General features: G+C 41.0%; 1 protein-coding gene across 1 annotated transcript in view; it reads left to right on the forward strand.

The window, feature by feature from the left end:
- The window catches only part of jph1a (junctophilin 1a), a 32,272-nt gene extending 22,059 nt beyond the window's left edge, over nt 1-10,213 (forward strand). Inside the window, exons 5-7 of the mRNA XM_047568250.1 lie at nt 6,205-6,938; nt 7,865-7,961; nt 8,121-10,213. Coding sequence (XP_047424206.1) covers nt 6,205-6,938; nt 7,865-7,945 — 815 coding nt within the window. The 3' untranslated portion in view covers nt 7,946-7,961; nt 8,121-10,213. The remainder of the gene's footprint in view (nt 1-6,204; nt 6,939-7,864; nt 7,962-8,120) is intronic.
- The last annotated feature ends 4,340 nt before the right edge of the window (nt 10,214-14,553 follow it).

Below are 14,553 nucleotides of genomic sequence, written 5' to 3' on the forward strand. Positions count from 1 at the left end.
AGCACTGTGTTAGCGCTTAGACAAACCAGACCCCGCCTGAAGCAGGCCGCTGTATTCTGGATATAAGCCCTTGTCTTCTCTCTCAAAGGCCCGTTGTGATGGAAATGCTACGCTAAAGGAAAAGCTGCAGCTCCGCAGCTTTAAATTGTGTTTTTTTTTCCTCCCTCATCCGATCACATCAATCTTCAGTGAAGTGTAGAAGCGGCTCACTGCCTGGAATATGAGTGGCGGTGGTGAAAGAAAGCCACAGGTCTCCTGTTCCCAATACCAAGCAGTTCTCATCTTCTTCTTTTTTTTTTTTTTTTTTTTTTTCCCTGCCTGAAGGTTTTACAGGCACGCTGCCATATTATACGGCACTCCACAGCGTAGGGTGTCAACTCGACTCTGTTTAGTTCGTTTACAAGGTAAGCTGAGTTTTACGAGACATAGCCGGACACATAATACTACATAAATAGTCAGGGGGCGGAGATCTTTTTTCTTTTTTTTTTTATGTTAAAACATTTGTGATGCAGGTGCAACGTCCAGAAAGGATGAACTAAAATGTCATTTTTAATGCACCTTATTTGTTCTCTTCTTCTCTTCTGTTGCTGGACTCACTGTAAACCTCTTTTCAGATAATACAGTAACACTTTAAAATGTTAAAATGTCCAGAGGTTCAATGTCACGCCTTTTTATTTTTATTTTTATTTACAGTGTAAGATCCATAGTACCCTTGTCTCTTCCACCGCCCCGTAATATATTTAGGCCTATGAGCTAGCGACCTTGGGCCCTTGCCAGGAGCCACCACAAAATAGTGGGTGACAAATAGATTGACAATGGGACCCATTCAAGCATGTCCCTCCACTAAGCCGCAGAAATGGCCAGTCCCCCCCACCCCCCCGGGCCGGAGACATCCTGCTGGTTGTTTGTGTTGTGGAAAACCGTGGTCATGCTTGGCGGACTGGGTCGATCTCCAGGCTCACAGGTCCGAGGGGCCGAGAGTGTCCTTGCCTTATAAGTCGGATCATGAATGAAAGAGTGGCCGATGTCATCATAATGTGCAGCGCACGGCGACATCCGAGACGCGATGTTTAACCGTTCGATTACGTAAGCGTGTAAGCCGAGCTAAAAGCCAGACGGGCACCTGCAAATAGACAAACCCGTCTTCTGTGGGATACCTTTTTTTTCTAGTTAATGGAAGTTTAGCATGTTATTAGCCTGGACTGTAGGTGTGTTGACGCAGCAGGTCGGCCTTTTGGCAGATTGTACCACGATTGAGTCTTATTTGCACCTTTCTGTTACACTCAAACACAAAAATCAGTGTCCCGTCAACAATGGGCGAAGACAATCAGTTCAAACTAAGTAGCATCAGACTGAACTTTTACGAATTCATCTGCTTTGCTTTCTCATTACGTACCCCCACAGCGCAAATATGCTCACTCGCACCCATCCCTCCGCTTCTAATAAATCCTCTGGGGTAACAACCGGCGATCTAAACCCCTTGTTGTTTGTAATTGGCATTTCAGACTCATAACAGATTATCACCAAGATTGGGGGAGTGCGTACTTCAAAAGGAAAGAGAGGGTCACAGGGAACAGGACCCTGACCTTTATGACTGATTCACAACCAGCACCCTGGAGGAGGGGGGGTGGGGAGGGGAGGAGGGGAGGGGGACAGCGAGGGTTAGCTGGGCGTGGCTTGCGGCGTGACGTTAATTGGGCTATATTTGGCGGCTATGTGTGCTCGCTGGGGTCTAATGGAGACATAGCTGAAATCCTTATGCACTGAGAGGAGCTCTGTCCCACACTCACCCCCCCCCGACTCCCTCCCCGGGGCTGACGCAGAGCAGCTGTCCCTTCCTTCAGCCGGTCACTGGAGGGTGGTGGTGGGTGGGGGGGTACCAGTCAGCGGGGGATCCTGCTCCGCCCCGTTTGACCCAGTCAAGGTGCACACGGACCAGGTGGAGCCATAAAAGCTCGGACTGTCAGAGCCGAGAACCAGACAAGAGCAGGTGCTGCTGTATATTCATGGCAGCAGGTGGTGGTGTAAGTTTAAACGCAGAAGTTCAAGGGAAGTTTAAAGTAAAGCGCAAACTTCTTCTTAGGACTTTCAAGGATACAGAACAGAAAGTGTCAGTCGAAGTCTTCCCCTCAGATTTAACTCTCTTCGCGGAGCACATCTCCATCAATCACACGTCATGTGAACACCAGTTTCTTCTTTGCATGTGGCCATTTTGCAAACAAAGCACCGGAAGACGGCGATCATGTTCAGACAATGGAGAACAGCTCATTTCCATAGTGTGTGTTTGTGTGCATGCAAATGTACATGTGTCCGTGTGTGCGTATGTAGCAGTGGTGAATGTAATCTGGCCAAACAATAACAACAGCTCCCCCTGCCCATCTGCCCATCTCCTACCCGGTGTGAGTAGGAGGAAGAAAGAGAAGAAAAAAATCTGAAAAAAAGCTGCACGTTGAATAAAATACAGCGGAACGTTGCGGGATCGCAGCCCACAGAACGGGCTCACGCGTCAATATTAAGATGTTGATGAAACATGCAAACGTGTCATTATATTTGACATATAGAGACAACAGAACACTTAAAGCCACAGTTTTCCTGCAGGGAAAATGTTTTTCTCCGTGCATCTGACGAGGCGGCGGCGAAAGACCTGTCATCGTTCATATGTAGCGACAACCAGCATTGGGTCAGTGTTTGAATCTAAATCTAAATATCCCCCCTTTCCACTTGTAGATTCTAGGATTGTTAACACAAACGTCATCGATGCCGAGGTTCTCAGTGAAGCTTCCCTCTTGTTACTGCTGTTCATCTCGTATTAAGGTCAGGAGGGGTGAGGCTGGGTCTTAAACAGCCGATCTCTTCCTAAGTGTGCACTAGAGCGGAAAACGCGCCATGGATTTAACATGAACAGACCTGGCAACCCGCAGCATAAACGAAAGCTCGCGTGTTCTAATAACCTCAGAGAGACAGTGATGATGTTATCGGAGGTTGGAGACACAGCACATTTTTACAGTTTCCCAACCTCTAATTGCTGAAAGTCGTGTCATCTTTATCGTTTTTTTGTGAATAATGGCTTGTTTTGACGAAGAAGGCAGCGGATTCAGCCCAATTCATCAATGCTCAGATTAAAGAAACGCCAAAGCCATTTGGATAATTAAGCAGCTTAACTGCCGAGTTAGTAAAGGAATCACTTCTTATAAGTCTTAAGTCGCTTGTCAAGAGGCTCAAATATCCACAACGCAACCGTGTAGTTCTAATTCTAACATTTCTTGGCTGTGGAAACGACTGCCAGCGTTGCTTTCCTGTATCAACGTGAGGCCGGGGGGGGGTCATTCGTGTCCCAAGAACCATTCAGAAAATGCCTGGAACCCTTTGCAGGAATGTGTCCCCAAACAGAGTGAAATCGCCCAGGCCCGCCCACGGAGCCCTAACTCTTATTGAGCTATGGTGCGAAATTAAGCTCGGCAGATATATTAAGCCCCGCAGATGTTCAAACGCCCCTGTGCCCCCCGCCTCCCCCCCCCCCGTCTCTTTGTAGTGGGTCTTATTGGTTGTGGCGCTTATAAAACAAATTAGGAATGCCACGCAGCTGAAAAATACTTTGGGCTTATGAGTACTGAAGTCTGAAAGATTCCGCTGATACCGGACAGGACACACTTGTTCCCCCCCCCGGATTTGATATTTGCATAATTTGTCCCATCAAATCTTAACCAATATTGACTCTTGAATTACAGCGTGCAGACGTAATCGCCGTCATGCGTATAGGGGACAGCCAGTAAATCCTTTGAACTGATCTCCCAGATTAACCCGTTTTCCAGCCCAATCAGTGAGTCAATGAGTGTAGTATCTGGGTGGGGGGATAAAGGATGCAGGAGAAAAAAAAAAAACAGCGAAACTGTTCGGCTTTAAAGAGCCAGTGCTTGGGATTTAGTGACATCTACTGGAGGGTTTGCAGATGTCGACCACCAACTCTCCTCCCTTTTTCCTTCAGAACTGCCTTAAATCTTGGTGTCATACTTTCAACAAGGTGATTTTGGTCCATATTGACATGATAGCATCAAACAATTGCTGCAGATTTGTCGGCTGCACATCTCCACCACATCCCAAAGGTGTTTTATTGGATTTAGATCTGGTGACTGTGGAGGCCATTGGAGAACAGTGAACTCATTGTCTTGTTCCAGAAACCAGTTTGAGATGATATGAGCTTTGTGACATGGTGCATTATCCTGCTGGAAGTAGCCACACTAATGTTTCTGCCGTATATTCTCCCATGTGTCTACTTCTTCTTTCTCGTACGCGCTTGTCTTTATAATTCCTACATTTCAAATTAAAACATGCAGGCTGCAGTGCATCCTTTTCTGCACCATCACACCATCTGATGTGCTTCAGACAAAGCAGCATTGTCCCTCTCTTTCGCACTCTGACACCATCTAATTTAGGCAAAGAGAAGAAAAAAAACAAGCAAACAAAGAGCCTCATGTCTCTAATTAATATTAATTTTACACAGAACAAAGGGCCAGATAAAGTGTATTTTTGTGGTGCACACATTAGAGAACATTAGAAGAAAATACTGAACATAAATAGTTAAAATGAGAGCTTTCATTTGGTCTAGAACCAATAACATGTAGTGGACTATCTGCCCATTAACCCAAGACCTTAGTCCATAAAAGAGGGAAGTCTATAGCTTCCCCAGGCATTAAAGTCTTGTTGATGCTCCTTGGGGACTACTCCTTCATTATCTGCGTTGGTTGGATGCTGAGAACTGAAGTGACAAGGGCCTTTCCAGGAAAACAATTAAAGTGAATGACTGATGATGGAGACAAGCCTGCAGGGGAGCCTTCCTTTCTGAAATGGCGTTTGTGACCCTGCATAAATAACTCAATTTCTCCATCTCCCGGTCCGACTCTTTCACCAGCCTGCAGAGTGATCGCATATATAATGTTGATTCATGAATATTTCAGTTGAAAGTTTGATGGTGCTTAATGGCGGATCAGGTTTCAATGTGGATCGAAGTGAAATTCTGACTTCCTGGTTTGGGTGTTTGGGCAGAAACACATTAAAGCTCAGTCTAAACCTCAGATAATGGAGCATTTTCATTTAAATCCACTGAACACCTTGAGCTACCATTGTCTGTTATTGTTTCTTTATGTATTTCTCATCAAATCATGTCACAGAGCGAAGCATTTGTATTAAAGTGTATAAAGTGCCATTAGCAATATTTGATTGTTTAACATTTTGGGAAATACACATTTAATTTCTGTACATCTACACTGAATGGATTGTTTTTAATCTGCACAAAAACTACGATTCTATTCGACAAACTGTTTCAGTTGCTTATATTTTAACCGAGATAGATAGGCCAACTAGTAATATGAAAACAGTAAGTGTCCATTAGAGGTAAATAAGAAGCTAGCTAACAGGTAGTTAGCCTAACAAGAGGGAAGAGATGTAGTTGGCTAACTTGGCCCTTTGTAAAAGTTCTAATTTTAGATTAATAAAAAAAGATTTATTTCACATTTCAGTTTGTGATAATTCGTTACCTTTCAATGTGTTAGAGGGCAGATACGTTAGCAAGCCTGACATAGCTTGTTTTTGGTATTTACGCTAATATAAGCTAAGTTAGGCTAAAACAAGCGGCAGCTTCCAGGTCTGAGTAGTGAACTCATGTGTTTATTTTTTTATTAAGGTTTAAAATTCTGGGTGTTCCCACTTTGAGTGAGTAGCCTGAGCTAACATGTAGCGTAGAGTTGGATGGGCAGGTCTAAACATGCAGGCTCTTTTAGCTCCGCCCCAACACGACCCCCATGTTCATATCTGGAATATCCAACATGGCGACCGCGGGCTCCGCCCTCTTCAGGCTTCATTTTCGAGGTTCAGAATACAATAGGTGACGTAACGATGGGTTTGTCCATAGTATAAACAGTCAATGCATGGAAAAGGTTCTTTTTTTTTTGTCTCTTGACTTGGCATAAAGGTGTATATTTCCCAAAATGTCATACTGTTCCTGAAAACCTCTTTTGGCATCATCTTTCATTGAAAACTATTCCATCAGGTGCACATTGAAATGATTTTAGTCACTGTCAAACTGAACTAGCGAACTTGTTTTGTGACTTGAAAGCAATAATAATCCAAACTAGGGTGAAGCGAGAGTCCGGGTTTGTCCGTGTTTGTCACGTTGTCAACGTGTGACACCTCTCTCATCTCTTTTAGGACCTGACTACATAAAGCAACAGTCAAAGGAGCCTGTGGAGATCAAAGAAGTCCCCGTTGAAAAGAAGGAGGAATCCCCGAAAGATTCTCCTCACTTTTACCGCAAAGGCACCACTCCTCCCCACTCCCCAGTGACCAGCCCTGCAGCCACGCCTCCCCCCTCGCCTCCGTCCAGCAAGAAGAAAGCCCAGCTCCCCAACAGCACCGGCCGCAAAACCAGCAAAGAAGAGAAGCCTTTCCGCAAGACGAGCAAAGAAGAGAAGTTAAGTTATAAAAGCAGTAAGGAAGAGAAGTCGAGGAAGCTGAGTAAAGAAGAGCGGCTGTCCGTCACCGATGGCCCCAAAAGTTCTCACGTGCATGTCGAGGCGCCACCTAAGCCCAGTAAAGTTCAGCAGCAGCCCACCCCGGCACCTGCTGCTCCTTCGCAGCCTCCCGCGATGCCGGTCAACGGCCAGCTCCACTCCGAGTACCACAGTTACTACGTCAAGGCCCCCGCGAGGGGCCCTCCGCCCCCGGACCCCGAGGAGGACCCAGAAGAGGAGCCCAATGCCCTGGCCCTGGCACGCATGCCCCCGCAATCCTCTAGGGGTTTTAGTACGCCCACCCCGAAGCCGGCCTCCATACGGGACGGCAAGGGCGACCAGAAACTCAGGAAGCAGGATTCCCTAAAGCCAAAGAGCCTCGCAGACACAAAGAAGGCCAGCATGGAGATTGCAGACAGCACGGAAGAAACGGTGAGTAAACACTTAGTCGGGTTTCTTGTGCAGAGTTAATAAACTACTGCAATAACTACAAGTAAATATGAAACTATATCCAATAGGTCAGAATCTAAGATAAGATAAGATAAGATAAGCCTTTATTCATCCCGCTGTGGGGGAATTCTCAGATTCCCACACAGTGCACATATGGGTGGACTAAAGGATATAATATAATAATAAAAAAAAAAGACAAGAGACACATTACAAACAAACAAGGCAGAGTTCAAGTAAGAAAACATGGAAAATGAGTACGTTTATATATATAAATATATCTGCCCTTAGTGAGGCAGACAGTAAGAATGATCCACGAGGGAAATGACTTGGTCACAGTAGCTTAGCACACAAAAGAAAAATTATAGTAAAAAGAAAGATCAAGTAAAATACGATTAGATTAAAATAAAATAAAATAAAATAAAAAAAAAAAGTATTATCTAGTAAAATAAAATAAACAGTTACAGCTACACACACAGCTCTATTTTTATTAATTTTCTTTTATTTTATGGTGCTTCTTCTGCTGTTTATATATATATATATTAGCATTACGTTAGAAAGGAGCTAGCACAGAAAATTTCATTATATACGCACATAAATGATTCTTAGCGTGGCTTAACCCAGCACAAGGGCTGGACTGAGACTTGTTAATGTCATTGCTATTATCAAATAACATGTTAATCATGTTATTTTAGCTGTTTGCCTTCTATTTTTCTATTTCAGTCTTTGCACTATGCTAAGCTAAGCTAACCATTTCCTGTTAATAGCTTCAATTTTCTCCCACTCTTAAAAATATATTAATGTATTAATACATGTTTCCTGATACCAGTCATTTGATGCACTGCTTGTGATTGATGATTGTTATGTAATGTGTGATTTTAATAATTTTGTTGTTGTTTTTTTTTTTGCAGGGCCCTAACTCAATCCTTGTTGCTATGGTAATGCTGTTGAATATTGGCCTTGCGATTATATTTGTCCATTTTCTGACATGATGATGCAGTTTCTCAGGTAAGTTAATTTATCATTCCACAAAAAAAAGAAAAAAAGAAAAGATACATGGTTTAATGTATTTTTAAAGAAGGAACATGCCCTTTTTTTATTAACGTCTCGTGTGAATCCCGACGAAGGGCCCCAATTAAATCCAAACCAACCTGTTTTATGTTCCAGTGAAACCATGGCAACCGGTACAGTTGCATCGCCAGCCTTGAGAAATGAAAATGGCGCCAGTGAGACACGGGGGCGGCCGTAGGTGTGTATAGGAATCAGCATGACACCGAAGAAGAATCAGGAGGAAGGCATCACCACTACCACCAACATGTCACTGGCCTTCTTCAGTGGCCAGCCCCGTGAATAAGCACTCCTTTGGCTTTTACTAAAAGCTGAAGTGAAATGTCGTGTCTAGTGAGATTTGAAAAAAAATAAAATATAATATATATATATATATATATATATATTAAAAAAAAAATAAAAATTTGCAACCAAACCTACACAGTCTGAAAATAATGAAGAAGTAATTGAAACCCACACGTATGCTGATCCAAGCACAGGTCTCTGTAGCCCACTCCCTCTGCCTTGGCAGAGATGGCAGTGGGCTGACGGACCTTGCTGGAAGAGTGTGGAGATGCACTTTTAGATGACGGGAGCAAACAGCTGCCTTTCTATTTTGCCATCTGACGTTTTGATGGGGAGATGTGAGCCCGGCCCAGGAGGGTGGGAGGGGAGGATAGGGGAGGGGAGGGGGGGAGGCAGTCGCAGCGGGAGCGTGCTCGGGTGTTCGGAGCATTTTTCCGGGGTTCGTACCACTCCTGCTTGAGGAAAAAACTGGGCACGGCCGTCGCCAGCAGTCGGTGCTAGCACGGTCACTCGCCAGTCTTACTCTCTCGTTAAACCCAAACATCACTGCAGCTTCCCCCGCGCTCCGTCCATTGTAAACCAGGATACACTGCTTTGAAACACTCCCCCCGTGCATGGTACAGTTTTAACAAGTTTGTTTTTTTTAAATTTTTTTTTTGTTTTGTTTTGTTTTGTTTCTCGTTCTGATGTAACTTTTTCGTCCGTTGTCGTTCTCTGAATGTTGGTTACCTGCAGTCATAGGCTTGTAGAACTCTCAGAATGAGTAAAGAAATTAGTTTTTTTCCCTTTTTATTTGAATTTTACTCGTTTGGAAATATCGAGCTGTAATTTGACATTACACATCCATGTTACAGAAAGTGCAATATGTTTATTTTTTTTTTTTCAAAAGTTTATAATATATTTTGCCAAATAGGGGCTTGTACCATAATAAAAAATCACATTTTCCTTTTTTTTTTTTTTTTTTTTTATGGTCAGACTTGCATAATAAAAAGAGTGGTTTTTGAAAGAAGGTTTTAAAGAAGAGATCGTGATTAAGGAAAGTGGTTTATGCTGTAAAAGCCAGCTAGCTTTTTTTTTGGGAGTGAAGTAACAAATGTCTTATGCTATTTATGAAATCAGAAGGAAGATTGTTTCATTGTACATGCCTAGACCATTTTTTTGCTTGAATTTCCTCACGCTATTCTTTGCTTTTATTGTTTCACTACACCACTATGATGCAAAAACGCAGCCCGCGCTGCTGCAACGTGTAGGTCCCGGCAGTGCTCGCATGCTCAAGAGACTGGCTCGAGACGGTCTCGTGGACGGTGGAAGTTTATTCAGGTTGAGTCCATGGGGAATGTGGCTCCAGGGAGAAAGGAGAGATGCCTTTTAAAAGTCTTTAACAGTAATACTGTTTACCTCAGAAAAAAGATGAGGAAGGGGGGGAGGGAATGAGATGCCATCCTTGTCTTAACTTTGTTGTGTGGGGGTAACTCTGACTGTTGTCATCACCTGAATCATGCTTTTTAACTTGCTTCATTGTAGCTGCTTGTAGTCTTTGTTGCAGGTATGGCATGAGTTTCTTTGATTTTCAAAGTGGTTATTTATATGGTGGACATTTACTGTCACCCCTACCAAGATTAATTATTTATTCATTGTACAACTGATGTGTTTGTGAGCATTGGTCATCCTGAAAAGGGCTTTAATATGTTTAGTTTTTTCTTTGCTGCGATTCTCTTTTGAGGCTCAACTTGACTGTACTGTCTATTTAGAAAAAGAAAAAGTAAAAAAAAAAAAAGAGCAGCATTAGATTTAGAGAGTTTTCGACCAGCTTGCAAACTGTCCACATAACTACTGGAAAAGGATTGAAATTTATTCAAAAAAAAAAACAAAAAATAAAAAAAACACTAAACAAAAAAAAAAAAAAACGACAACTGTAGACAATAAAATGGAGTTTTGAAAGGTTTAACTGAACAGCCTGTTTATGGGATATTTTTTTGAAATGCAACATTGCATGTTGGAGACATTTATATATAGATTATTATATACTATTTGTAAGGATTTTTACAGAGCACAATCCAGAATCTGGTATGAGTTGGTATTTTTCTAACAATTTGCACACCTGTATTTTGACAATGGATATATCTTGTTTGTAATTGGTAATGTAATGCACATATGATAATGTTTGACAGTGGAAAAAAAAATACTTTATTTCTAATTGGTTGTACTGTATGTACCATTTGGGGATGTGAAAGGCAGATGTATTTGCGTATTTTAGGAAATAACAAAGGAACTGTGGGAGACTTTTGATATCTCAAAGTTCGTGTTACCCCACTGATTTGTGCAAAGTCTTTGGAGATGAAGTTATGTGTATAACAATAAAGATGTTATGCCTTGTTAAACAATATTAGGCCTTTGTGTCATGTGTTAACACTCTTTTTCTGCTTTTCCGTCTGCATACCCACAGATTCAACCGTTTCCACTTGTCTCAGACGAACGTTTTAAATTCCAGCCTCGTGCTCACTTCTATGAATCTCCAAGCAACGATGGCCCCACGATGACCTTCTCATAATGAGATCCGGGGGGAAAAGACCAGGCACGAAATCAAAGTATCTTAGTCGGGGTCTCACATTAGCAGAGCAAGTGCAGGCAGGTGCCCCAGTTTGTCTCAGATCAGTTCATGCTGTTTCCACTGCCGATCAGCCTCGGATTAGTGTTGTGTTACACTAGCGGTGGCACCTGCCTGGAATCAGCAACGTCATGTCGTACACATGTTGCGCCCTCTGCCCTGACCCAGAGAGAAGAAACTGCAAAAGTTACTGCGGGGAGTCATTTCCTTTTACGCAACCTTGTGGTGTAAATGTTGGCTTTCTAAAAAAATAAATATATCATTACAACACCAGCGACTTTCTAAACGTCCCTCGAAGGGATATTCTGGAGGAAGCATATTCCTTGCAATTAAAATCCCTACGTGAAGCCCGACTTGTCAGTAATAGTATAGAATATCTCTGTTACTATTCTAAAATGGCGCAGCGAGCTGGGCAAGATTTAGTTGCACAAGCAGACTTGGACAAATATAAACCAAAACCTTATAAGTGTGTTCTGTCTTCTTAGAAACCATCTAACAAATTCTAGTGACAGATGTAATTTTGACCGGCGTGTAGATTTGACGGTAATACAGTTTATATTCAGCAACGGCGGATGCACCGTATTTAATGTTTAATGTAGGTTGTGTTGGACCTTTACCTGTTAAAAGCTTCAACCGTGCTACATGATGCACCTACAGCTACTTCGTACCGTTTGTCAGTGTCAGATAATAATATATTTATTTAGCAGTCTATTCATTCATGTTTTTGTGGACGACAAGAACATTAATAACATTCATTAATCACAATGATGTTGCTATTGTTTTATCATGCCCTGTGAGAAAAAAGTTAAAATTGTCAGAAAAAAAGCAAAACTTTTAAGAGAAAAGTCAAAATACATTATTATTATTGGGGCTTAATTAATAATAAATATATGATAACATAATAAGAATTTAAAATTCTATTGTGACAAATTTTTCTGCTGATATATTATATTTGTTACATGTCAACAGTGGCCTCATGTTACACACTGTTTTTTTTTCTTGATATTTTGACCTATTTTCACTTTTTTTTCTGATGAAAAAAAATCTTCTTCCTTTTTCTCATGGGTGGCCTGAATACACTTCCGCAGTATCGTCTGCACGGAAATGCTACACTAAATGTTTCATGTGGTCACAACTGTTACTGACATATAATAAAAAAGTGAAGAGGCCTTAAAATAGATCCTTGGGGAACTCCCTTCAGCTGTATCAGTACAACGTCACAACACCTGACAAAGACATAGTTAATAACAATCAATCAAATATATAATATAATGCAATTACTGAATTTTACATTTTAAAATAAAATGATAGAAAGAATAAAATGTTTATTGTAACATTATGAGAAGCGTCCATAACTACTTTATATACTGTTAGAATAGTATAATAATAATAACTATATAATTATAATCATAGAATAAATTGGATACATTGTTACCTGGCAATAAAGGATTTAATGAAAGAATAACAATTAAACTATTTTGTGACACATATTTATGTGTAATAATTTTCTGATTACAACTTTCTTGTTTTACATTTTACAATGTTGAGAGTTGAGGTTTTGAAAGTGTCAATAATTTGGTTTTGTCAGTTTTTCTTGTAAGCGATAAACAGGATAAATATAGTTATTGTATTCGTTTCTGCCTGTCTAAACAAATATTTCATGATAACATCTGAGATTGTGTAAAATTTTAAGGATGTTTTAGGAATGCTGCTACGTGGCTTTCATTACAAATGAATTTTCAAAAACGACATCTTTTTTTTTTGCGTGTTGTGTGAAGATTGACATCTCAAGGCTGGCTCACACTCACCAAGATGAAAGCCAGAGTTTCTCGTGTGTATATTTAACCTTCCTCCATGAGACCAAGCCTCCACCTTCCGAGTAAAACGCGACTTGCTTCTAAAATTGGATTAAGGCCTGTAAGCAGTGAGGGGATATCAGTGGCCAGCGTTTTTCAAAACTGTTGCTAAGACATCAGTATTAAGCGGATCCCCTTTCCATGCCTGGCATAGCTAGCCTAGCTTAGCATCACCTCATCTGCTACACAAACACATCTCAGATACAAAACTATAAACCTGTCTCTTCATCATCTAAACTATTATATCAGTCTTATTATTTAAGCTTTCTTTTATGTCATATGCTAATGTGCATGTTTTTTTTTTTGTGAATACTAGAAGGTGAAGGTTTTGTCACTATAGTCATTACAGTTCATATAAACAAGGCCTCAGTATAATGCATTAGCCTCAAGCCATTCAAAATAAATGGCTGTCACATCCACTTATCTCTGCGTTGAAGCTTTCATCATGAGTGGAGTAGAGTCTATGAACTAGCGCCGTCTTGTTGTTCCCGATTATTTGGAAGATGTTATTTTCCCAGTGGGTTCTTCTCTGCTCGTATCAAGGTTATGATCGAATTGCTTCGGCTTTAATGGTAGCAGTTTTTTTTAATGTTTTTTTCTCGAATCATCGCTGTGTTGCAGGACTCGCTGGAGATGACTGGATCATAATAACGTTGATTCACTGACTCAGAGAGCTTTGTGTAGGCCCCCTGCTTTCTGCGTTTGCTCTATTGTGCAAAAAAAGAAAAAAAACAAATTCTCCAAAATACATAAAAGCCAACCCCTGTTTCTCTGACACATTTGTTTGACAAACACCTCTGAGACCTGGTAGTATATTTATCCAAGAAACATATGTTGAGTACATAACCCTCACAGGTTTGTTAACAAAATACAAATCAAGATTCAAGATCAGGTTATTGATCCCCGCAGGGAAATGATCTTGTCCTAGACTCTAGAAAAGAACATATATGGACAAGACATAAACATACATAAAATAAAATAAGAATGAAGAGGAAGAAATAATTACTGACACTGAACGTAATAAAACATTTAGCTAAAGTGTCTTGATTAGCTAAGTGTCTCAGTATTAGGCTAATTATAGTGTCTCAGTATAAAATTAGCTAAAGTGTCTCAATATAAGGTTAGCTAAAGTGTCTCAGTGTACGGTTGGACCCCCATGTCCATATTTGGAATATCCGCGTGTGGGTGGAGCAAAGCTAATCCAACATGATGACTGCGGGCTCCGCCCACTTTGGGCTTCATTTTTGAGGTTCAGAATCCAATGACGTTACGATGAGTTTGTCCATAGTATATACAGTCAATGATCTTAGTGTAAGGTTAGCTAGAGTGACTCGGTATAAGATTAGCTGAAGTGGCTCAATATAATGTTAGCTAAAGTGTCTTAGTATAAGATTAGCTAGAGTGGCTCAGTATAAGGTTAGCTAAAGTTTCATAGTGTAATGTTAGCTAAAGTGTCTTAATGTAAGGTTAGCTAAAGTGTTTCAATACAGGATTAACCAAAGTCGCTCTCTGTAAGGTTAGCTAAAGTGTCTCTCAGTCTAAGGTTAGCTAAAGTTTTGTAGTGTAAGGTTAGCTAAAGTTTCGTAGTGTAAGGTTAGCTAAAGTGGCTCAGTATAAGATTAGCTAGAGTGGCTCAGTCTAAGGTTAGCTAAAGTTTCGTAGTGTAAGGTTAGCTAAAGTGTCTCTCAGTATAAGGTTAGCTAAAGTGTCTCTCAGTATAAGGTTAGCTAAAGTGGCTCAGTATAAGATTAGCTAGAGTGGCTCAGTCTAAGGTTAGCTAAAG

The sequence above is a fragment of the Mugil cephalus genome, chromosome 18 (assembly GCF_022458985.1).
Source record: "Mugil cephalus isolate CIBA_MC_2020 chromosome 18, CIBA_Mcephalus_1.1, whole genome shotgun sequence".
NCBI lineage: Eukaryota > Metazoa > Chordata > Actinopteri > Mugiliformes > Mugilidae > Mugil > Mugil cephalus.